The sequence below is a fragment of the Stylophora pistillata genome, chromosome 14, assembly GCF_964205215.1.
Source record: "Stylophora pistillata chromosome 14, jaStyPist1.2, whole genome shotgun sequence".
Taxonomy (NCBI): domain Eukaryota; kingdom Metazoa; phylum Cnidaria; class Anthozoa; order Scleractinia; family Pocilloporidae; genus Stylophora; species Stylophora pistillata.
In genome coordinates, this window is record NC_142532.1 from 23,327,606 (window position 1) to 23,350,997 (window position 23,392).

General features: G+C 39.3%; 1 protein-coding gene across 4 annotated transcripts in view; it reads left to right on the top strand.

The window, feature by feature from the left end:
• Positions 1-20,866, top strand: part of LOC111325606 (myosin-IIIb) — a 39,286-nt gene extending 18,420 nt beyond the window's left edge. For 2 of the 4 annotated variants that reach the window (XM_088744690.1, XM_088744691.1), the window contains exons 22-52: positions 470-611; positions 1,556-1,636; positions 2,236-2,308; positions 2,610-2,704; positions 3,104-3,185; positions 3,380-3,427; positions 4,315-4,467; positions 5,003-5,061; positions 6,414-6,515; positions 6,632-6,687; positions 7,019-7,127; positions 7,237-7,277; positions 8,575-8,768; positions 9,012-9,092; positions 9,981-10,061; positions 10,291-10,392; positions 11,387-11,467; positions 11,608-11,682; positions 12,393-12,428; positions 12,561-12,652; positions 12,796-12,846; positions 12,948-12,981; positions 13,628-13,731; positions 13,872-13,943; positions 14,180-14,273; positions 15,154-15,214; positions 16,869-16,917; positions 17,546-17,573; positions 17,657-17,780; positions 18,411-18,684; positions 19,157-20,866. In XM_088744690.1, coding sequence (XP_088600816.1) covers positions 470-611; positions 1,556-1,636; positions 2,236-2,308; positions 2,610-2,704; positions 3,104-3,185; positions 3,380-3,427; positions 4,315-4,467; positions 5,003-5,061; positions 6,414-6,515; positions 6,632-6,687; positions 7,019-7,127; positions 7,237-7,277; positions 8,575-8,768; positions 9,012-9,092; positions 9,981-10,061; positions 10,291-10,392; positions 11,387-11,467; positions 11,608-11,682; positions 12,393-12,428; positions 12,561-12,652; positions 12,796-12,846; positions 12,948-12,981; positions 13,628-13,731; positions 13,872-13,943; positions 14,180-14,273; positions 15,154-15,214; positions 16,869-16,917; positions 17,546-17,573; positions 17,657-17,780; positions 18,411-18,684; positions 19,157-19,441 — 2,959 coding nt within the window. In that variant the 3' untranslated portion in view covers positions 19,442-20,866. The remainder of the gene's footprint in view (positions 1-469; positions 612-1,555; positions 1,637-2,235; positions 2,309-2,609; positions 2,705-3,103; positions 3,186-3,379; positions 3,428-4,314; positions 4,468-5,002; positions 5,062-6,413; positions 6,516-6,631; positions 6,688-7,018; positions 7,128-7,236; positions 7,278-8,574; positions 8,769-9,011; positions 9,093-9,980; positions 10,062-10,290; positions 10,393-11,386; positions 11,468-11,607; positions 11,683-12,392; positions 12,429-12,560; positions 12,653-12,795; positions 12,847-12,947; positions 12,982-13,627; positions 13,732-13,871; positions 13,944-14,179; positions 14,274-15,153; positions 15,215-16,868; positions 16,918-17,545; positions 17,574-17,656; positions 17,781-18,410; positions 18,685-19,156) is intronic. The other 2 variants (XM_022929437.2, XM_022929439.2) reach the window with 1 other exon arrangement.
• The last annotated feature ends 2,526 nt before the right edge of the window (positions 20,867-23,392 follow it).

The following is a 23,392-nucleotide window of genomic DNA, read 5'->3' on the forward strand; positions in this document are numbered from 1 at the left end:
GGGTGACCTTGACTGTTTTTAGGCAAATGAACACAAGTCAACCAAAACTCATGTTCATGTTTGACTGATCGCTTGATTTAAGTGGCGCGGAAAAAAAACTGTAAAATTCTTAGCCTACCCAGGGCTCGACACTAACTTTTCAATTTATTAGCCAAGTGGCTGGTGACATGCTACGACAATGTCAGTTCGTTTACTAGCCAAACTGGCCAGTGGAAACCGAAAACCATCAGCCAAAACTGAATTTCTTCTAGTCTGTGGCTAGTGGGCTACGTTAGTGTTGAGCCCTGACTACTTGCAGGCGGTAGTTGGTGTCTTCAAGCGCGAGATTCAGCGCGGCGAATATTCGGTCGCCGTATTGGAATTTGTTTCTTGTTGTTTCTTTTTTGTGTGTGTTCTTGTCAGTTCTGTTTTGTTTTTCCGTGTTTTGTATCAGTTATGAGAAAACCTTTACCTTTGTTTTACTCCACAGGGAAAACGATTATAGAATAGGAATACTGGATATATTTGGCTTTGAAAATTTCAAACGCAATTCGTTTGAACAGCTGTGCATAAATATTGCTAATGAGCAGGTCCAGTTCTACTTCAACCAGCAAATTTTCTCATGGGAGTTGGTGAGTTTGTTGCAGTTTTTGGCTTGGCTTACGATAAATTGTTCACGATATCTTCGTAATAATCGAGTTGATGTCGACCTTTTCATAAAGTTAAGCTTTGATTAATTGCTGTGTTTCCAGCGAATATACCAGTTATAAGCCAAAATGGGCAAGCACTCACCAAAAAGAGCTGGAAAATTCATGATTGTTTTAAAAGGCGGGATGATATTTGCCTTCGCCAAGAGCGGGACTACGGGTTATTAGTAGTGAAAGCTGGGAAACATTTAACTCTTGGTAAAAGCGGTTTAAAGACATTGAAAAGGGCTGGACTACGTGTAACCCATGGTAAGCATGGTAAAATCCGCGGAAAGAAATCATCGGCAAGTTCGGCAAAACGTACTTGCTTACGCTATAGATATTACTGGCATCACAGACATTACTTCCAGGGAAACAAGGGGTGGGGTGGGTGGGGGGAGGAGAGAGAGGATTACTTGGGACTCGGGTCAAATTTTGCTGGTATGTGTGGCTGGCCTCTTAGAACCCCTACCTAATAATAGTTTATTTTTCGGCCAATTACAGACCCCATCTTAGTCACTTCTTGTAATACGGTAACAACTTTTAATCCGCGAATCTTCCCATTTTTAAATCCCTACTTAACATAATTTTTTCACTCGTAAAATCCCAAAAATGTGAAGTGCGACCCCTTTTGAGTAACTATTTGAAATGCAACCCCATTATAGTCAATGCAATCGCGAAAATGCGACCCCATCCAGCGGCATATCCCATCACTAGGAATTACCCCCCTCTCCGGCATCACATACAACGCTAGCATTATTTGCAGCACTAACTTTACTTACCATACCAACACTGATTGCAGTATTGATACCTTTTACTTGCGAAGGAAAAAGAGAAAATTTAAAGAACGTGTTGATCTTGAATTCTGTGTTTTAATTGTAACGCTTCAGGAAGAATATCGCTCTGAAGGAATATCTCTCGAACGGATCTCATTCACCGACAACCGACCTGTTCTGGATATGTTTCTGCAGGTAATTTGTTAGTAGTGGTAGTGCTTTAAACTCAGTAAGTGATTTCGTCATGTCGCACGAAGAATTTCCGAAAAGATTCCGGTGGGTGTTGACCAATCAGGAAACTGAACGAACAGTGATTAGCATTAGGATTTTGTGACGTCAGTTAACCATATTTTCTAAAGGTTACTCCTTATTGATAAGCAATCTCTGATGTGACCTCTGTCTCACCAAAGGGCTTTGCCTTCTCGCTTTGGAAATCCATTAAAGTACATTTCGGTTGAGTGTTGTAAAAACCAATCTCATGTAATAAGAACCACCAATGATTAGCGAAAAAGAAAATATAACGTGTAACTGATGAGAGCTCAAACAAAAACAAGCTAACCACCTGAATGGCGGGAAAACGCGGGCGACCAAGTTGCCTATGGTTTTACTTCCTGAATCTGACTGGTTGAGAGCATGTTGCGATTTTTCTAGACCAATAATCCAGCGAGGTAAAGTATAACCGAAGCAATCTTGATGATGTGGACCCAAAGACAAAAAAAGGTAGCGGCCTGTGGCCGTTCTCTGTCACAGAACAGCCCCTTTTTTATGACGTGCATTAACTTTATTTCCTCTAGAAACCCATCGGTCTACTCGCTCTGTTAGACGAGGAAAGTCGTTTTCCGAAAGCTACAGACTTCACGCTCGTAGGTAAGATAGGAAAAGCAAACAAGTCTCAATATAGTAGTAATTTATTTGTATTTGTATTTACGATATTTAGACAGGCCAGCCTAATTCAGCTTGAAGCTGGTTTAAATGGGGGCCTGTACATCCCACCATCCCACCCCAGGGGAGGACATCCATCACACCAGTAATCTCGTGTGTGAGAAATTAACGTCTCCTACCCCAACCCTGCAGGAGACATTTGTTTTTCTCATAAGGTAACACCTATCCCAGCCATATGATCTTTTCAATGCAGTCGAATGAATGATCCATATTTACTTTCTCACAGAAAAATTCAACAAGAATATCGACTGTGCATATTACGAGCAACCGAAGGAAAATGATGTTTTCCCTTCATTTGTCATTGCGCACTATGCTGGGCGGGTAAGTCTACGGTGAAAAATAAAAGCTTCATATGTAACATTCTTTCTCATACACTATGAAACGTCTCTCTAATTAACAATTACTCACCGAAGGCGAGGCGATTATTCGACGATATTCACCGAACCTGAGGCAAATAATTGTTTTAGTATAATTTCAGAGCTGAACTACAGAGAAATTTCTAAAGTCATAAGATTTTAGTAACATTTATTAACATTTTATTTTAAAATTTATATAAACCGCGTGGAGCGGTTTATATAGCGTCATATAAGGAACCGCTCGACCAATCAGATTACTGGAAACTCTTTGCTCAGCTCTGAAATTATACTAATGAAAGATGTTATTTCTTATACGTTCGAATCAGACGTGGAGATTTACGCAATGCGTGTGATTATTTTTAAGGTGAAATACGATGCAACCAACTTTCTGGAAAAGAACCGTGATACTCTGTCTCCTGACATCATTCATGTGTTGAGATCCAGCGGTAAGGAATCAGGTTTAATAAATGACTAAACAAAGAAATGAGATCAAGCGAATAAATAAGAAAAAGGATTTAGGACAATCTTGACTGGTCGACTCGCTTGAACTGTTTGAATGACGAGTCCCAACACGGGCTGCGTAAGAAACTACTTTGGCGTGCGAAATAGTTGAAATGAACTCTCTTCATTTTTTTAACAGATAATCGCCTCGTACGCACGCTCATGCAGCATCCATTGGCCAGATCAGGTTTGTTACTTTAGTCTGGATATTACCTGTTGGTGACAATCGGTCGCATTTGCGCGTTCGCTTGGTTCCAAGCGCGCTGGATTCCGGACCGAGAGAGCTGGGTTCGAGAACTGGTCGGAATATTGTGTTTTTCGGGGGGGGGGGTAGGCGGGGGAGACTCAACTCTTGACAGTGCCTCTCTCCACTCAGGATTATAAACAGGTACCACTGAACTGTCCGATAATTCTTATTGTTAACCTCTGATGGACCAGCATCTCTTCCAGGAAGGAGAAGGGGGGGAAGGGGGGAAGGGCGGAAGGGGGAAAGAGAAACTAGGATAAGATCCCACAGTAATATATAACCCATACGGTTTTCAAGACTTTCTTTACCATAATCTTACCTCTTTTTATTTAGACCTGTACCTACTGTTCGTGATATTCTAAGTTTAAAGCCATTTCAAACTGCATAAACTTCCACTCCTCCACATCCATTCTTGTTCCTTCTTTTGAACTCAGATCCACTCATCTTTGCCATAAATTTTTACTGGGAGTTCCCATTAACCTGACTGAATTTTACATATTACTGTATTCTTCTATTTTTCATCTCTGTCTTCCTACACATCACCTGTTACTCCAAACCATTCAAGTTACATTGTCCAATACCCATTACACAGTTCTTAAACCAAGTGAGGCTGTGGTATTCTTTCACGACGTTTAAGATAGAGCAGTTTTCTTTAGTTTCGATGGACTTTCTACTCTACATCCCATCCAAAATTCACATTGAATTATTCTATTCTCAAGCCACTCCCTCATAGCTTGAGTTTCTGGAAGTGTCATTTACTGGTGATGCGATTTCCTCCAAACCTGCTCTTTTTGTGTTCTGTCTTTCTCACCAATTGTTGTTCCCAGATTTCTCTCATTCTGACGATGGCACACGCACCTTAGACCCCCACTGGTGGAGGGTGAATAAACCCTTCCCTGGGGTCACAGACGCCATGTTAGGATATAGCCCTAAAGAAGGCTGGCCAAAGGGAATGCGCAAAAAGAAATCGAAGAGTCCTGGTAAGATTGCGTGTCGCCCATTATCGATCGAAAGCGCGCGGAAAGGCGAAGAAAAAGCTCCATGGCGGTACCGCTCCGCCGCTCATTATTTATCAAAGCACGCATGGAGTTCTCTTGTTCCTATTCAGTTTTTTCTTCGCATCCATGCCATCTTTTGGTGTCTGCCTCTCTTGTTTATTTTAGTCTTCCCGCTCTAACGTTCTTCTTCCCGTTACATGCACACTCTCAAACTTTCTTGAATTCAGAAGCCCTTCCTGTGAATCTATCGCTATTCTACTCTATTACTAAGTGAAATATTAAATTTGAAAACAACTTACTCCTCTCTCAAAAGGAATGTAATTCCTTTCGTGTACAGTTGTCTTATCCTTTCTCTATCCAGGCTCCTGACTCTTTCGTCGACATCTGCTAAAGAGTTTTTGTCCAGCTCTTTCCTTAAAGATTGTCACTTGTAGTGTGTTCAAGCCAAAACCAAAACGTGTTGGTGAAAGGCACCTTTACGGGTTGACATGTCATTTTTTTGTTCTTCTTTCTCTAGGTGTAAGCGTGAAGAAAAACAGTTCTCAGCCGCCCACGTTCCAGGTGGAGAAAGACAAGGTGTGAGGATAGGTTTTATTTTTTGTGATCGTCGACTGTGGAATAGTTAATTGATGACTGCTCAGTCGGTCATTCATTTGGTCAAGCCAGTAACCTAGTCAGTCTCTCATTCTGTTCATTAGTGTACGTTAACTAGTCTGATTGCAGTCCTTTACCGGCAGTTTGTCTGACCTTGTTTTGAATCCTGCAATCAAATAACAATCAGTTATTATATGACCGTAGGGGCCCGCGCGCGCAATTTCCATCCTGCCGGCAACCATTTCATATCATGTCAATTGTCACTAAGGAAGTAAGTGAGAACTTCATTATTATGTCGACATCGCCAGTGTACGGTGTACACTAATCGGGGACACCTAACAACAATTGATTATCTAATAATGAAGGAGAATATGAGATATATGTACATGTGCAAGTATTGGAAAATAAGTTTTGTCCAGTAAGCTTGCGAAATTGACCCTTTTGATGCGCTTTTTAAAAATGTCCAATGATTCAGACGATCGAGTAGATTTGTCGAGTTTGGACGAGATGACAGGGCCCATACATTTCGTACTTTTTCCATCAGTTGTATCAAGAGAAAATGAAATGACAAAAGCAGTTGGGTGTGGAAAACCCAAAATCAAGGCAATCACCACGAACCCGAATGACATGGCTCCAACCTATCTTGTTGAACTTCTTAGTCGATATATTCCAGCACGAAACCTCCGTTCATCAAATATGAATCTACTTGAGGTCCCAACAATTCGAACTAAAACGTATGGGCAAAGAGCATTCTCCTACGCCGCACCGTATTTGTGGAATCAACTACCTGAATGCATAAAAAACGCCGAATCTGTTGACTCCTTTAAACGCTTATTGAAAACTTATCTTTTCAAAAATTAAGCCACCAGATTTTTTGATATCGTACGTTGTCAAACATATGTATAACACGTAATAATTCATTAGTTTAGATAGAGTAGCGAATTGCATGTATAGGATTTTTATTGAAATTTTGTTAATTTTGTAATTGTAAAGCGCATAGAGTTCAATTTTAATGCGCTATATAAGAACTTATTATTAAATTAAATTAAACCCATCATAACAAAGATTCACAATAGCCATTACATCATCAATAGCCAATGAGAACTCGAGTAAAGATAGATAAACCACCAAAAGCGCGGGAAAACGCCGATGACCACCAGCTCATGATTGGTTTAGAGGTTGGCGCGAACCTTGTAGACCAATCATAGAGCTAGGTAAAGCAAAACGAAGAAACCCCGCATTACTGTCTACGCTCAATTGAAAATTGAAAACTTTTCATTATTTGTGTCAAGAAAAATCGAACTGACCGAAACAATCCCGATATACTCCCACAGAAGCCGAACGGTCTTTTGAGCTTGCCAGAAACAAAACTGAGTCCTCTGTTAGAATCTAACACCACATCTCGGTGGCAGCAAACAGTCTCTGTTCACTTCAGGGTAAGTACATGAAGTACATAGTCTTTTTCTCATAGCGCACGCGTGGATCATTTCTTCGCTTATCCTTTATGAGTGACTTTTACATATTTTCAGTTACTATTTTTTCTTTTCTTTAGTATTCACTTCGGGATTTGCTAGCCAAACTTTTGCCCTCAGAATCACACTTTGTACGGTAAGTTAATGATTAAAATTTTCAGGAAAATGCATCAAAGAGATAATATGAAACCGAAAAAGCAAGAGAGGTCAAAAGCATTTTCCCAGTCAGGAATTTTTGCTTGATTAGTGTTCATGTTAGGGAAAATTGTGCGCATATTTGCATTTTAAATTGCTAACGAAAGCTCTTCAACAAAAACGTTGTTATATGGAAACTCGCTGGTTTAAAGTCGGCTTATTAATGGCAGATGTTGATACGATTTACAAACGAAGAACCAAAAAAGTGAGCTTCATGCCTACTTCATAAAGAAACTTCTTTAACTTAAACGTGCATTTTGTATCATTGATAGGTGTATCAGACCAAATGAACAGATGATTGCGGGCAGATTTGACCAGGAAAAAGTTCAATCCCAACTCAGATACACTGGTGTATTAGAAACCACCAGAATTCGTCGGCAGGTTGGTTCCTGTATAAGCTTGCCTTTTTAAAGCTCTTTCTTTTCTGCGACTTACGGTTTTTGTTTTTGTTTTTGTTTTTGTTTTTTTTTTTTTATTACAACTATTTTAGGGATATTCGGAGAGAATCACGTTCGCAGAATTCGTCAAAAGGTACGTCTGTTTAGTCAGTAAGCTGTATGGAAGGGTAATTTTTTTAAAAATTAAATTTGAGTTTTCAAAAATAATCCTGCTTTTCGTAAAATATAAGAAAGATGGTAAGTTTTAAGCTCGGCGAAGAGCTCGTAATGGGCCTTGCTCGCCATGGAGTCTCTGTGGCTGAATGATAGAGCAATAGAGCGCGGACTCCGAAGGTCAGCGGTTCGATTCCTCATAGGAACTCAGAATTTTTTCTTTGTCCCACGCTCGTAATTAGACGAAAAACATCTTTCTATAATCCTGCATTTGTTTCCTTTTGGTCTACTACGATCTTATGTTGGTGTACAAACTCGTGCCACGCTCTTTTCGGGTACAGGTAGTCGACGTGAATGGTTATTTACATCGTAATACTAGAGAAAAAAAAGAAGCTTCAGTGTAGGAAATGGTTGGACTCAAATTGTGTTTTCCAGTAGTGATAGTTTATGAAGAGGCAAGAGCCCGCTTCAATTCAAACACGACTCAGCATTCTTATTTACTGCTCTTTGATGAGTGAAGAAGAAGAAGAAGAAGAAGAATTAAATTCTTAGGAAACAGAAAAACGAAAAAAAATATACTAAAATATAAGACTGGAAAAATTAATGCGAAGACACTACGAGACAAAACTTACCAAATGCCGAAGGAATGCACGGGGCACTAAAAACTAAAAACATTCGACAGATGAAAGGTTCACATGGCGTAAAAAAGCGAGATACACTGCAAAAAGGGGCCTGAAAGTGCTAAAATAACGATGCAGAAATTATACTTGAAACTGAAAAGAATAAGCGCAAATGAATGGGTGCGGTATAAAACCTAAATGTAAGTAAAAAAATACACATTCGCCAAGGCAGTTCAGTTTCGGTCCATCAGTTAGTTCATATTAACCGAGCGGGAGGTCTGTATGGGAGAATCTTGACCGAGGTCGCCAGTACAGACTGAACGCAGTGAGGTCTGTACCATTGACCGAGGTCAAGATTCTCCCATACAGACCGACCTAGCTCGGTTAATAAGATGTTTATTATATGGCTGTGTCTTATATGCCAATTTTTTATATTCTTTGTACCTTTTTTTTTCTAGACCGGTCTAGATGCCGGTCTACATGGGAAAATCTAGACCGCTTTCAATATTGATTTCAGCCAATCAAATTCGTGAATTCGGTAGTTCCCAGTCCTTGTGAGACACAGCCATATAATAACAAATCTTATTAGTCAAGACTACCAAGACCCGAGCTTTCAAGCTATACGATCTTAATTCGAAAATTTCCTTTTTATTGTAGATACCGAGTGATTGCCTACCCACTGCACAAGAGTGCACCTTACGATGCTGCGGCCTGTAGTGAGATCTTGAGAAAAAGTAAACTACAAAACTGGCTCATTGGGCGAACTAAAGTGTTCCTTAAGTATTATCATGTAGAGGAGCTTGCCAAGCTTCTGGAAATACACAGGAGGAAGGTTGTTACTATACAGAGAGGTTAGTTTTGCATTGACTTGAAAATACTGCTTGTTGAAGCTGGGATGTTAATGGGAGAGTTTGTCATGTTCTCGCTACTTGCATTTTTGTTCATCAGCTATCAAATGTGTTTGCTCTTAAAACGCGTCGCAATAGAGCAGTTTTTGATTGAGTTTGAAAAGGATTGTATAGCTTTGCGGAGTTTTTGTCCAGATTGCTTTAGGTCCCTAATAATATGTTTTCTTTTGTTTTCCGCATTTGCAGTCGCCAGAGGGTGGTTAGTTCGAAGACGATATGAGTCAGTTAGGCGGCGAAGACATCAGGCAGCAACGGTCATTCAGAAATGTAAGTCTTTTCTTTGCTTTGGGAAAGTAAAGGTGAGAGAGCCGTATGTCCAAACCTTCATCCGTTATCAGCAGGTCAGGCTTCATGTGCCATTATTTGCTCGTCCGCCAAAACTGAAAGGATGAAAACTATTCAAGATTTTAATGCAGATTCAAATTTGTTGAGAACGCACGTGAATTTAAGGACTGAACTACGTCGGTAAAACGAGAATGAGGGTATGAACCTTCTCGTCGAAGTTTCGCAAATCTTCCTCTACAATTGTGAACTGTCACAGAGTCGTAGACTCGCGCCGGAATGTGTATGAATTATCTGAGACCCTCGCCAGCTTCCTTAAGCTTCCTTAAACTTCAGTTAACTCAGCTTAGCTCTTGTAAGCTGTCGTGTACTCATGCAAATTCCCTCAGAAATCATTCAGAGCTCAAAAATTTTCCTTAACTTCTCTCTTCTCTTGACACTTTTTTTACTGTTTTATTCTAGATTAGCAAAAGGACGAAAGGTTCAATAGAGAATCGCATAACTGAATAAAATCTAGCAATCTGATTGGTTAACGAAGCGAGGTATTTATTGAAGAATTGCGAGTTGAAAACAAGGCTAAGTGATATTGTTTCGCATCTCTTGTTTCGTGCTCGGGATAAAACCAACAATATTATTGCTGTTTTCTTTATTCTTATTTTTATCCAATTATGCGATTCAAGGAAAATTCATTGAAATCCTGTTTTCGCGTGCAATTTAACACGGAATTCTCTTGTCAGGTTATGAATTTTCCTACAGAATGTGTTGTTCGCAGAAGAAAATACCGTCTGTCGGAAATAAAAATAAAGAAAGTACAAAGAACCGTTCCGTCTATAGTAAACCAACAAATCGTTTGTTTGGGCTGCTCCCTGATAGATTCGCGTGGTTACCTAGCCAGGAAACATCATCAACGGGAGGTGAATAAGAAACACTTTGCAGCCTGCGTCATCCAGAGAGGTGAGCCTTGAAATGATGTGAAAACGGAATGTTGTGAGATATTCTTCTCATTCTATCTTTTTTCTTTAAACAAAAGAACATTTAGTGGTTTTCCAAACGCTATATGTAAATTAGCATGTCGCAGAGTAAAGGAAACTGCTTTTGGTGCTGTCCTCTAAGCTTCGCTATTAAGCTGACTTTTTAAACAACACTCCGTGACTGACTTGTCAATACAAATCTCACTTTGTAGCTTATCGTCGCCTGGTTCAACGAAGGAGATTCTCTTGGTGGCTGAAGTGGTACCATGTTCAACAGAGAAGAAAAGTCAAAAGCGCCATCAAAATACAAGCAGGTTGTAAATAACCTTCTTTTCTAACATAACATCACCTAGCTGATAGCTCTTTTGATTCTCATTACCGTTTCCCGGAATAATTTAAAGATATTAGAGAGACTTAGCACCGCGTTTACGAGAATCGTGTAAGGTAAGAGTGACCACGTGACCTTATTTTTCCCGCCATTTTTTCGCGTTTTCCGCTTACACTGCCGTTTCTCCGTGAAAGTAACTTGTCTCTCACAGAGTAGAAGTTAATTGCTGGAAAAAGGGCACCAAAACTATTCCTTGTAAGTCATGCAGCGACGCTTTCAAATTCACCATGACGTCAGCTCACGCCAAGCTAAAGCAGCAAGGTGCATGCTATTTTACGTGAAACGTGAAACGTGAAAGGGCAAGTTGACGTTTGCAGTTTTACGTAAACGCGTTGCTAAATCTCTCTTTTGCAAGGAGACTTGAAATGTCAATCGCTAACGCAATCCGTTTTAATCTTTTCCATCTTTGGTCGTCCTTGTTTCATCTTAGGTTATTACTCCTGGTGTTTTTTCTTTCTTTCCTAGTTAAACTATATTTTGTGGACTTTTCAAGTTGAACTTTCTTTTGAAAGTCACAACCAAAATATGAGTCAAAATATTGTGGTGTAGGGTGCTGAAAGTCTTGTATGTTGTGTCAGTTGCTACACGAGAAATTTGGTCGCATACCATGTTCAGAAGAAAGAAGCAACTCCCATAACGACTTCTTTACAGTAGGTGTCTCTGGGTAAGAAAAGGAATCATCTGATGTTACAGCGATTTATTACACGCTTCGTTCGTGTGCAGTAACGTCTGAAAAAAATTGTCATTGCTTCCTTGGTTGCCAAATAAGGTGACTTGACTTGGTGCTTTATCACCAGCTTTTCTCTAAACTGACTTTAACTTAAAATAGTTTTAGCAAGACTATTGTAGACAGAGGTTTGATGCATTAAACTAATTTAAGCTAAAAATGTGGTACGATTTTCTCTGATTCCTCTTCACAGTGGTGCGTGGCTATCTAGCGAGGAAATGCTATCTGCGCCTGCGTCGACTCAGAATCGAAAGTGCCATCAAAATCCAAGCAGGTAAATAGTTACTGTATATTTTTGTCGTCGTGGGTGACTGGGGAGAGACGTACTCTCTACCTCTCCAAAATTTGACTTAGAAGCCACATTTTAGTCGATTCTTTTTTATTGTAATACTGTATATCATCTTCCTTTTACAGTGTATCGAGGGCGCCTCCTAAGAAAAAATTACGCAAACATTAGAAGGAAACAGAAAGTGCTCAAATTCCGACATAGTAAGGCTTTACATTGTTTTATGTCAGACTATTTTTTCTTAATTATTCTAAGTGGCCGCATTGTGTTTGTAAGGAGATGATGGGAACGGCATGACGTTTAATGGCCCTATTTGTGTGAGAAACTACGCCCTTGTGACCAACGCGCTAACCACTGAATATTGAAAGGCCTGTGTTCGAAGTCGGGTAGTGTGTTTTGTTCTTGCGAGAGAGCCTTTCCTGTCCAGAGCCTTTCTCCACCCGGGAGTGTAAATGAACAAGGGTCAAGTATCAACCCCTTATACCCTAACATCAGTATGCATATTCTCCATACTGTTCTCTATACATTTCCTAAGGTGCAGACAGTGAGAATTTGTTTGGAATCAAAAGCAACTTCTTTCTAGTGATTATTTGCTTTATTCTCCTGACCTTACTGTGTGATTCAGGGGTGATAATGTAAGGAGAAATTAGATGTTAATCACTCTTAAGGGTCAAAGGGTTGGTTACGCCAAGGGAAATCTGACGAAATTCAAGGGGAATGCGGGTTGGGCTGGAGTCTCCTTCAAAAGTAGTTGCGGTACTCTCACAAACATGCAGGTTACGTCGATAAGCACTAGCTGTTATTCGAGTCAGTCGTATGTAGACTTAACCTTCAATGCAATTGTAGCAATGCACTTTCCAATGCGTGTTTATCTTAAATTTTCAACCATTTCAAATTGCTTTTGTTTCAACAGTGGCTAAGGTTAGAGCAGTGGTTCGAATTCAGTCAGGTGAGCGAAAAACGTGAAAGGGGCTCCGGGTTTTTTTTCCGTTTAATTAGTAAATATTACCAGAAATTTCAGAAATTGCACTGGCCGTCGATGTTACAAATGTTGATTTTATCGTTTATATTTACTTTTCAGCGTTTCGTGGTTACAGAGCCCGCAAGTACGTTTCCGAGCTCAAATCCAAAGCAGAAAAAAGGGAAACAAACATGATTTACTTCTTTCAACAAGTAAAGAACTTTGAGGCTTCATCTGAAGTCATTTTCATTTTGTTATCTTTGCACGTTTGACACCTTACCAAATGTCAATTTGTAGCAAATATTGATTTCTTCTGTATTTTAATTGGAGCACTGTTGTTTTGTATCCATTCCAGGTCGAAGATTCGTCAGACACATTTTTCAGAGCCCAGAAGGGTCATAAAAGAGTAAGAGGATTTTACTTTCTTTTATTTACTTCTGTTCCTATTGAACTAGTATTTAGAGTTTTCGACTCTTTCAACATACAATCGCTTGGTTTTCATTGCAGGCGAATGTCAAGATGGACCGTGTTGTAATCAAAGGTTTGTTTTGTAATCTGAGAAATTTATCTTGCATTGTTCTCCATAGTTTGACTGTTCTCTACTTCTTTACAAAATAAAATAGAATAACAAGGATAGTACGTGACTACGTGACCTATCTGAGGATAGTACGTGACTACGTGACCTATCTGAGGATAGTACGTGACTACGTGACCTATCTGAGGATAGTACGTGACTACGTGACCTATCTGAGGATAGTACGTGACTACGTCACCTATCTGCTAAACAGGAATTCTAACATAAAAGGTCTGCAAAAAATATAATCGTGAATATATGAATAAAAGTTCTTCACAACTAAAAATTTCTCGAAAACTTTCAATGAAATGTTCCAATTCGCATGCAGTGATGATTTTGAACAGCCTGTTTGTATTCAGAGTGGTGTGTAGCGCCGCTCTCCATAGCTTTACTGCCCGTCAAATTATGATATTATTATTATTATTATTATTATTATTATTATTATTATTGTAATCACCATCTCAACATCATCTTCAAACATCATCATTAGCGATGTTGTTATCATCATTATCGTTCTTATCATCATTCTCATATTTTTTAACATTACTGTTCTCATTGTTAATTTAACTTTTGTTATTATATATTTATGTAAGGGTTTTTTTTTGGTCAACAGAAGGAAAGCACCAGGACCCCGCAGAGTTCTGGTCAAGCCCGAACGCTGATAAAGAAGCGGTCGCGTCGCAGCAAGAGACGCAAACGATTTTCTTTATACATCAGGTGGGACGATGGTTTAGACCATTTAACCTAACACTCTGTAATAAACAAACAACCCCTTTGGCAATCCTGCTTTAGCGGTCAGTAATGGCGTTCATATCATGTTGTGCGTCTAACGTGATGATCGTTTTGCTCCTACTAAGGCTAATATGTCGTGGGCGACTTTGTTGGATCACACCAGGAAGCACCAAACTTCAGCTCCGCGCAGTGCGCAGGTAGGTCTTATTAGGAACCACACGTAAGAAGGACAGTTATGAAGCGCAAGTAATGTCCCCTGTCCGCCGACCGGGAGAGGTTGGGAAGGAAATACTCCTCTTCGTTCATGCAACAGAAATCGGTTTGAGCTATAGTAGTATGAGCTTTTTTTAACTCAATAAACACATACGTGATTGAATATGACTAACATCACACCCACACAAAATATTTCTCACTTCATTATTGTTTATCGTAGAGTCAAGTGAGAACACCCATGCGCAAACACGACCAAGCCCCTGTCAGGGATTCCCCTCGTGTACCACAAGGACGAAGTTTTGAAATTCGGCCAAGTAAGTTTTCATTTGTAATTGGTTAATTTTAGGGAACATTGTGCCGGGACGTACGTGTAGCTGTGGCAAGTTTCCTGATGTGTTCTAATGAGAATCGCGTAAATGAATAAAATTTCGTATTCTGATTGGTTAACCAAAGGAGGTAGTGCGGAATCGCGAGTCGAAAACGAGGCTAAGAGATATTGTATCGCTTTTCTTGTTTCGCGCTCTGGATAAAAACAAACAAAATTATTGATGTGTTTTTTTTTTCCAAAACCGATATCGCACTGATCGCTTTACGACTCGAGCGATATCGGTTTTCGCTTACAATTTAACGCGGAATTCCCTTGTCAGGTAATGAATTTTCGTATAGTAGGCACGGTGGTGGATAATATGCTTGCTAGTAAATACAGAGCGAGGAAGATTGACCTGGCAGCATGTCCCTGCTTTATGTATGCCCTGCAACATTTCTTTTAGTGTGTGCCGACCTAACGGCAGTTACGTAGCGATAATTTGAGTAAATTCAATTTGAAGGAGACTAGAGCTATAGCTGGGGGAGGTTGGAAAGCACAAAAGAGACCGACGAAAGTGAACCGGGAGGACTTACGGAGAGTAAAGGAATAAAAAGATTTACAAGGATTTTCAATGATGACCTTTCCAAATTCTAAAATATGTGCGAACTAGGACATATCCTGTAGCTTCTTCAAGTAATCGCTGTGCTTTTTCTGCATTGCGCATGCCTTACTTGTCCAAAAAGCTGATTGTTCCGATTTAATCATGTCCTTTCCCTTGTCATTGAATTTATCTCGGTCATTTACTAGAGATTTAGGTGGTCCACCAACGGACTGTCCCTTGTGAGAAAGAGCTGGTGTGAACAAAACTCATGTTTGTTTTCCAACAGAAGAAGTCATGTTAGCTGAGATGCACAATAGAGAGTCACCACGAAATAGTCGCAATTACAGGTTTGTAAACACGATAAAGAACATTAAAAGGCTTCTTTCTTTTATGCACAAAACTGTAGGAGTTATGTCCAATTGAGCGTTGAAGGTAACCGGGAATTGCTTTAGTATTGTATTCCTTCGTTCTGTGACGGGTCTAGTAAACTCATGTCATATATGTGAACGATCCTTCGCAGTAAAGCACTATTTGAGCAATAGTGAAAATCAGACCAGAAAAAAATTTCAGGCCTGTACGGGATTCGAACCACTGACCTCTGCGATACTAGTGCAGCGCTCTACCAATTGAGCTAACAAGCCAACTGGGAGCAGGCCATCAAATTAATTCGACATAAACCCGTAGATGATAAATCAAACAACAACAAACATATGAAACATATGTGTGAACTGCGGTTATGAGACGTATATGTGAACGATCCTTCGCAGTAAAGCACTATTTGAGCAATAGTGAAAATCAGACCTGAAAAAAAAAAATTTCAGGCCTGTACGGGATTCGAACCACTGACCTCTGCTATACTAGTGCAGCGCTCTACCAATTGAGCTAACAAGCCAACTGGGAGCAGGCCATCAAATTAATTCGACATAAACCCGTAGATGATAAATCAAACAACAACAAACATATGAAACATATGTGTGAACTGCGGTTATGAGACGTATATGTGAACGATCCTTCGCAGTAAAGCACTATTTGAGCAATAGTGAAAATCAGACCTGAAAAAAAAAAATTTCAGGCCTGTACGGGATTCGAACCACTGACCTCTGCGATACTAGTGCAGCGCTCTACCAATTGAGCTAACAAGCCAACTGGGAGCAGGCCATCAAATTAATTCGACATAAACCCGTAGATGATAAATCAAACAACAACAAACATATGAAACATATGTGTGAACTGCGGTTATGAGACGTATGTGAACGATCATAACCGCAGTTCACACATATGTTTCATATGTTTGTTGTTGTTAAACTCATGTCACTTCGTTCACTAATCACATGCAAGACGACTTGGTCACTCGAGCTTTTCTGCGTTTGAGGCATGTTGCTGGTTAAAACTTGGAGGTCTCCCCGGCCTCTTATGATATTTTACTTTGTTTCTACCCTTCGACCCCGCAGAGTGACTGCCATCTAATTTCTCCTCACAAAATAACCCCCGAATGAAACGTTAAAGTCACAAGAATAAAGGAAATGATCACCAACTAAAGATGCTCTTGATTGTTAAACAAATTCTCCTTGTCAGCACCTTAGGAAATGTATAGAGAACAGTATGGAGAATATGCATACTGATGCACATGATGATGAGAATGTGAAGGTCTAATTAGCCGCACTGATTATTCTGGTTCTGGTTGTGCAACGCTTAGGCGGAAAGCACGTCGCCATCTTGGCTGAAGACCAACTGCGCTGTTGGTTGTGTACACCGTTTTTAGCTGTACCTGCAGTTGCGTTTGCATTTGCGTCGCTCGTGTAAGAGTCGTGTAAAGCTCGTGTATAGCGTCGCTTGTTTAGAGCGGGATTTACTTATTAGATCAGCCATTATAGCAGCGTTGATGAAAATGAGATTTCAGCTATTGCGCGAAAACAACAACCACCGTGAAATGAACTTAGTTTAGTACAACAAACGCCATTTGTTGTCAGTTGATAATATTGGCATTGTTTCATTTCACAGGAAAGAGATTTGGTCTGCTGGAGACGAAACGTACTTTAGGCAGTTCGCGGTAAGTTTTCTTCTCGTCAACTTCAGCAATTAATCCATTACATTCCTTAATTGTCGAGATAAAATTAGTTACAACCAAGCGTTTACATGAAAGAAATGTTGGGCATAACCTTGCCAGACGAAGTCAGCTTTCGCCTCACTCCGGCCCTCTAAGCGCGCAAATACAAAATGAAGTATGGTTGTTGTCATTCTATGAATTTTTACTTGTGAATGGCTGTACGAACTTCACCTTCCCAAGCAATCAGGTCTGGATACTAGTCACAACATGAACACGCTTGTGATAGTGTGCTAATAAAACTTCACTAGGCAATGTGCTGGAAAGCACGACTGGTTCAATTTTGTATCGGAGGATTCTTTGATCGAACGCAGTGCACACTGTAAAAAGAAAATTATTTACAGATAGGTAGAAACCGTTCTAAAAAAAGGTAATTTTGGATTTATCAACTGAGTTGAAAACCTAAATTGGCCACCGTAAAGAGTATCAACGCTGACGTTTCGAGCGTTTGCCCTTCGCTCTGACGAAGGGCCACAGTTTCTTTAGAAACTTACCCCCTTGAATCGTTTTTAAAAACATTCTGTTTAAAGCATGCTGCGCCTTATTAAAGTATCGTTCCGTTGTCTCATTACAGGATGAAAGATTAAAGAAGGATTTTAAAGGTAAACAACTTTTTTCACAAGGGTGGATTCCGACTCACTGAGGACGTCAGTGAATAATTTTTTTTTTATTTCTTTTTCTGAAGATCAGGGACGTCGTATCCGAGACATGTTATCTATCGTGGAAAGAAGTCCGTCTGATACGGATGAGCGGAAAGAAAAGCCTGTTAAAGAAACAATAAAACCGACTCCTCGCGTTGCAAGGGCTAAGTAAGAAATTTATTAAGCTCTTTGCAATTTTAACTTAACCGAATTCCAAAGCTAGAGTGTGACTATTCAAATGAAGGTTATGGAGCGGTACTTTCAAGTGATTCTGTTTATTTTGCTAAACTAGTAAGTTCTGGTTTAAAAGTCTGAAAATTAAAACCCTGTTCTACGACCGATTTAAATGCAAACTTCTGAGCAGTGCTTTGATTTGGTTTTGTTAAGTATGGTCTACAACGTGGGTCAAACTTTTGTTTGGGTGTGGATCTCTTCCCAATATGTGGCTCTTCAAATAGAAAAAAAGTTTTTACACAGTAGTTTTTTGGTTGTAATTTGGATATATCAACAAAGTTGAAATGGTAAATTGGCCACCGTAACGATTACAAAAGCTGACGTTTCGAGCGTTAGCCCTTTGTTAGTCCTTCGTTAGCCCTTCGTTAGCCCTCCGACGAAGGGCTAACGCTCGAAACGTCAGCTTTTGTAATCGTTACGGTGGCCAATTTACCATTTCAACTCTGTTCATATATCCAAATTATTTCGTTACCCCCACCGACGCAGCCCCAAACAGTTTCTTTAGAAACTATCAGCCTTTATAGTTTTATGGTTAGTTTCCAACTTGCACTTTATTTTCCGCAGAAATTTCTTCGAAAATCAAGATAAACCGCCAGAACCAAAGCCTATCGTTAGAAGAACAAAAAGTAATGAATGGAAGCCGAAGCCTGCTCCTCAGGAATCTGCTAAAAGGCCTGTACCTCCACCCGCAGAAAAACTTGCCTACGTGAAACCGAAACCTAAGGAGCCTCAAAACCAAGCGGATCTGGTAAAAATTGCTGTAGCTCAGCAGGCTGGACCGGTCAAACCGGATTTACGTATCAGACCGCGCTCAATCTCTGCACCCCCTCAAGAATTGGTAAGATCGTGAATACATTATTGATAAGATTGTACATACACATTTTGAAGCAAAAAGGTGATGAAGATAAACAAACTTGTCAACTAGAAGTTAATCTTGATCCAACACCGAACTCTCATAACTGATTGACAAGAAAATGTTTAGCCGCTAGAAGGGAGAATTGTAGTCAAGGGATGGCCCAAGGGGGAGGGTGGCCATCCTACCTCTGTGGCCTGGGTCCTACTCCCGGACCTGGTTTCACTTGCAGGTGGAGTTTGGTCCTCATGCGCTCCGGTTCGCTCCGAGGGTATTCTCTGGGACTTTCTGTTTCTCCTTTCTCCACTAAACCAAACACTCCATATTCCAATTTCAGCGTGAAAAACATGGGACAAATAGCCACCCCGTGGAAGTGCCACCAGCTTAATTCCAGTTTATTTTATATAAATGGCTATGGCTGAAGTGTTTTACTTACTTTTTCTTGATATCCTTTCAGCCTTATATTCCTCCACCTGATTATAAACTGCCTCGTGAAAAACTTGGATACTTACGCCATGTGACTCCAGGACCTACACAAGTGCTGCCAGAGAACTTCCAGGTTGAAGATGTAAATCTGAGACACATCTATCGCTCCGGTTCCTCCACTCCAACCCAAACCCCGCGCTACTCTCACCTGCTGCGAAAGACTGGGAAGAGAGGAGAGTTGGGGATAGCAGATGACGACGACAATAGTGACGTAACACGTATATCTTTTAATGTGCCTTTGATTGGCGTGACATAAAAGTAACGGTTGCGGGCTCAAAGTCCTAAGAAGTTACGTCTAGTCTTTCCCCACGCAGGAAATGATTGACAATTAATTTCCCCTGACTAGAATCAATACTTTATCCTGTGAACCCAGCTAGAGGGTTTTATTTATTAAATTTACAGGGGAATGTGCTGTAATATCAGAGGGAGATTAGGCAGTTAGATGTTGGTTAAAAAAGCAACAGAAAAAAAGTCAAATAAAAATAGGTAAAGTCTCAAGACCTTTCCCAAGACCCCAGTCTCTAAAGTGAACTGGGCAAGTTTAAATGTACTGATAAATGTACTGATAAATTAAATATATTTATGCCTAGTTTTTTCGTGAAAAGGACAGTTACTGTCCTACTGCTAGTTCAGTGACATAGTTTTTGTTAGATTGAATTGCAATAGGCATTGAACAACCATATCGTAAAACAGGCGCATTAAGGCTTCGTTTGTTCGGGATACCAGCGTTAATTTGTTTAGTTCATCAATAGTGGTTATCAAAGCACTGAGGGTAGGAAGGTTCAATTTTTCCGCACATTCTTGCTGAACGAACTTTCAGTTAGAGTTTTTCAAATTCAATAACAAAAAATTACAGACTGCAGATTCGACTTGAGAAAGTTTGCTATTAGTGTTTTTTCCTTTATCGTACAAATTATATATTTTTTGCCATTTATTGAGGTTGTAAAACTAACGCTGGTCTCCAAATAAACGTTGTAACTGGGGCGCGCTTAAAAGTGAATGCTCCGGCGTAGAATTATGATCATATACTTATTTAGTTTCCTTTCATTATGACTTCTTAATCAAATACTGATACTTAAAGAGCAGTTTTTCAATTGGTTGTCGAAAAACCAAAACCAAAAGTATCCCATCGACCAATCAGAACAAAGGTTACATTGTCATTAGCCAATGAGAACTGAAAATGAAAACAAGCAAACTGCCTGAAGCGCGGGAAAACGCGAATGACCAAGTCGCGATTGATTTTAGTTTTGCATCTGATTGGTTGAGAGGATGGCGCGATTTTTCTGGACCAATCACAGAGCAAAGTTAAGTAAAACCAAAGCAGTCCCAGATTGCTTTTGACTCTCGGTTGACAATTGCTCCAAGCGTTAGAGAGTCTTGCAAATTACATTTGCGCTACCGATATACGGCAGGAATTGAAGCAATTCTGCCATTTATACAACAATGTAATAATAAATGGATTTGTTTTGAAAGGGATCGATCTACGAAAGAATTAGAGGATAATTAACTGACTGAACCAGAGATAGATTTTAACGTTCGTGTTTCTAGCAAGCGTAATTTTAAATCTACTTTACTGTTCAATACACACGTTTTGTAGGTAAAGTCATAATAGCTGTAATATCTGTACATATTTATTTTATATTTAATAGTGATTTAAGAAAGAATAAAAGGATTATGATGAGTGCTTCTCTGTATTTTGTAGCCCGGGAGTGCAAACTCGTTACGTAGTGTGACGACTAAAACAACAAAAGCAGCAGGTTTTCCAATTTTATAAACTGGGATTTGAACTCTTTTCAATATTAACACTTCTTTAGTTTTCATGAAGAGCGATGGCCCCTGGTGCAAAAAATTGACATGGGTTAAAAACTTGAAAGAAGCCGGTGCGCATACTCACAGCATGACTTAGATCCCTTAATAATCACCACATTTTCAGATGCATCTTTTTCAGTTTGATTTTAAGACAGTTTATCTCACCTCACTTCCCCCGTCAAAACATGTCAATACATTGAACTGGCTATGAGTTCACAAATTCTTTTTCTTTTAAGTTGCAAAGCCTGAGAATAAAACAGCCGCGAAATGACACTACACCCAATACTTTTTCAAATATAAAATGATATTTTTTTTTCATCTGATTACGTCTGCCTTTTCCTGTAAGCGCTTCCATCCCTTTCCCGTGCCTCAACATTTATGTTGTAAACTTAGTGAAAAATCGATTACGAGGCCCTGGTTAAAATTCTTCCATATCCTCGTTATTCATTATGCAAATTTACACCAACCACCTTCGTGGTTCTCATCTAAATTTGCACGTGTAAATCTCTCGGCTCATTTACATTTTACGGTTCCTCGTGGTCCAAACTGTTCACTTTTCAGGGTGAAGAGAACTAGAAAAACATGTCCAAAGTCAGAAAGTGGCCGAAAGCAGCGAGGAGTTACATTTGCTTGGAGACTTGACTCGGAATGTCAGCTTGATTTAGAGCTTTACACATCATAACAAAAGGTAAGAGTGAGAATAAACTAAACTTGGAAGTTGTTCTGCAACACGCTTTATGAAGCTGAAATAATTCAGGGAAGGTGTTAGATCTAGCTCTGGGTCAAGAACTCAATACTCAAATTAATATTGTCAAAACGCAGTTAAAGAATTTGGCTTAGTAAAGACGAAAATTTTCGCTTCACAAGGCGTTATGGTTATGGTTACGGTTCCAGCTCTCTTATCTTCAAATTTTAATTTTAAAATATGGCTTCGAGCTCGTCAAGTTACCTGGACTTACGAGAAACGGACACCTGATTCAGTCCACAAAGCAGCAGGAAATAACACTGTTTTTTTTTTTATTCCTTACAAACAAACATAGCACAGGAAAGTAGGAAGGAAACGGGAGCAAAGAATGTCACCATGGTAAGCCGTTGTTCATTATCAAATAGATTTATAATGAGTAGATGGGGCTGCTATCCTCTAGAAAGTATTGATGTAAGCATACATTTTTCAAAGCAATATTCTGGACAATGCTAAACAGACGAAATATTTGAGCAAGACATGAAGATTCTTTTTAAGCATTTAAGTAAAGGGAATAATGATATGGAAAAATAAAGATGAATCTCAAGTTAGGAGTTTTAAAGCTCGTTCAAACTCTGAAAGCAAGTGCTCATTCGACAACCAAACTCAAATTAAACCTGTATTATTTAATCAGATGGTGTCAAAGAGAAAGTATATAACAATAGTCTATAAAAATGTTTTGACATATCTGCTTGGACATATATTCTCGCGGAATGTAGTTTGCATAAGGGTTTATCTACTCTAGAAACAGTCTGAATTGGTATTATTAAATTTAGAACCCCGAAGAAGAATGATTGGCGAATGTTGCAATCTTTTCAGTGCGCCCTGGAAAAATGCTTTTTGTTAAAAAAAAAAAAAATAAACAAAACAAAACAAAAGCACAGAACAAAGCAAAAAAGAAAGACATTTTTTAATTTTATATGTAAATGATGTGGACGGGTATTATGAAGTTGCTCCCATTTTTTTAACCCAAGATTTTCCTGCAAATTTTCCTTCCTTCTTGCTCTGGCCAAGACAAAATGTTTTGTGGAAATCTCTTGTAATTTAAATTTTTTTGAGAGTATTTCAGAATTTTGTTTTATGTGAGTCAGTTTCGGATTTATTGAAAGTTGTTGCTGTTTCAAAACCTCGAGTATTAATTTTATTATAGCTCTTCAATCTGGACAATGGCCAATTATAGTTGCGTAACGGCATTGTGTTTGGCCGACGCAATTAACAATCTTTCATATTTTAAACAATGAAAAAATTGACGGAGTTTTCGAGAAAACTCGTTATGGGACATACTTATAGTCCCGCAAAATTCAAGATGTTAAAAATTGGGCCTTGTACGACAAATTTATTCCCAACTGTACCTTCATGAATTACATTTATATAATAAATTAGACACCTGTGAAACATAGTTCACGGACAATATGACGTGACGTTTCGTCTCGGCCAAACTGACAGACTTTTTTTTCATCTGCGAAACACGGTTACCAGCAAAAGTTTACATTTGTGTATTTCCAAGTTATCACATTGACACGCATTTATGATGCTCTAGGTTCTTTGTAGGTTACATGATCAACAATCGCTTTTTTGCTGTAGTCTTTCTTGATTTTGGTAAAATATTCTGTTACACGTTATAATAAACCACTTCTCGCCTCGACAAGCTGTGGG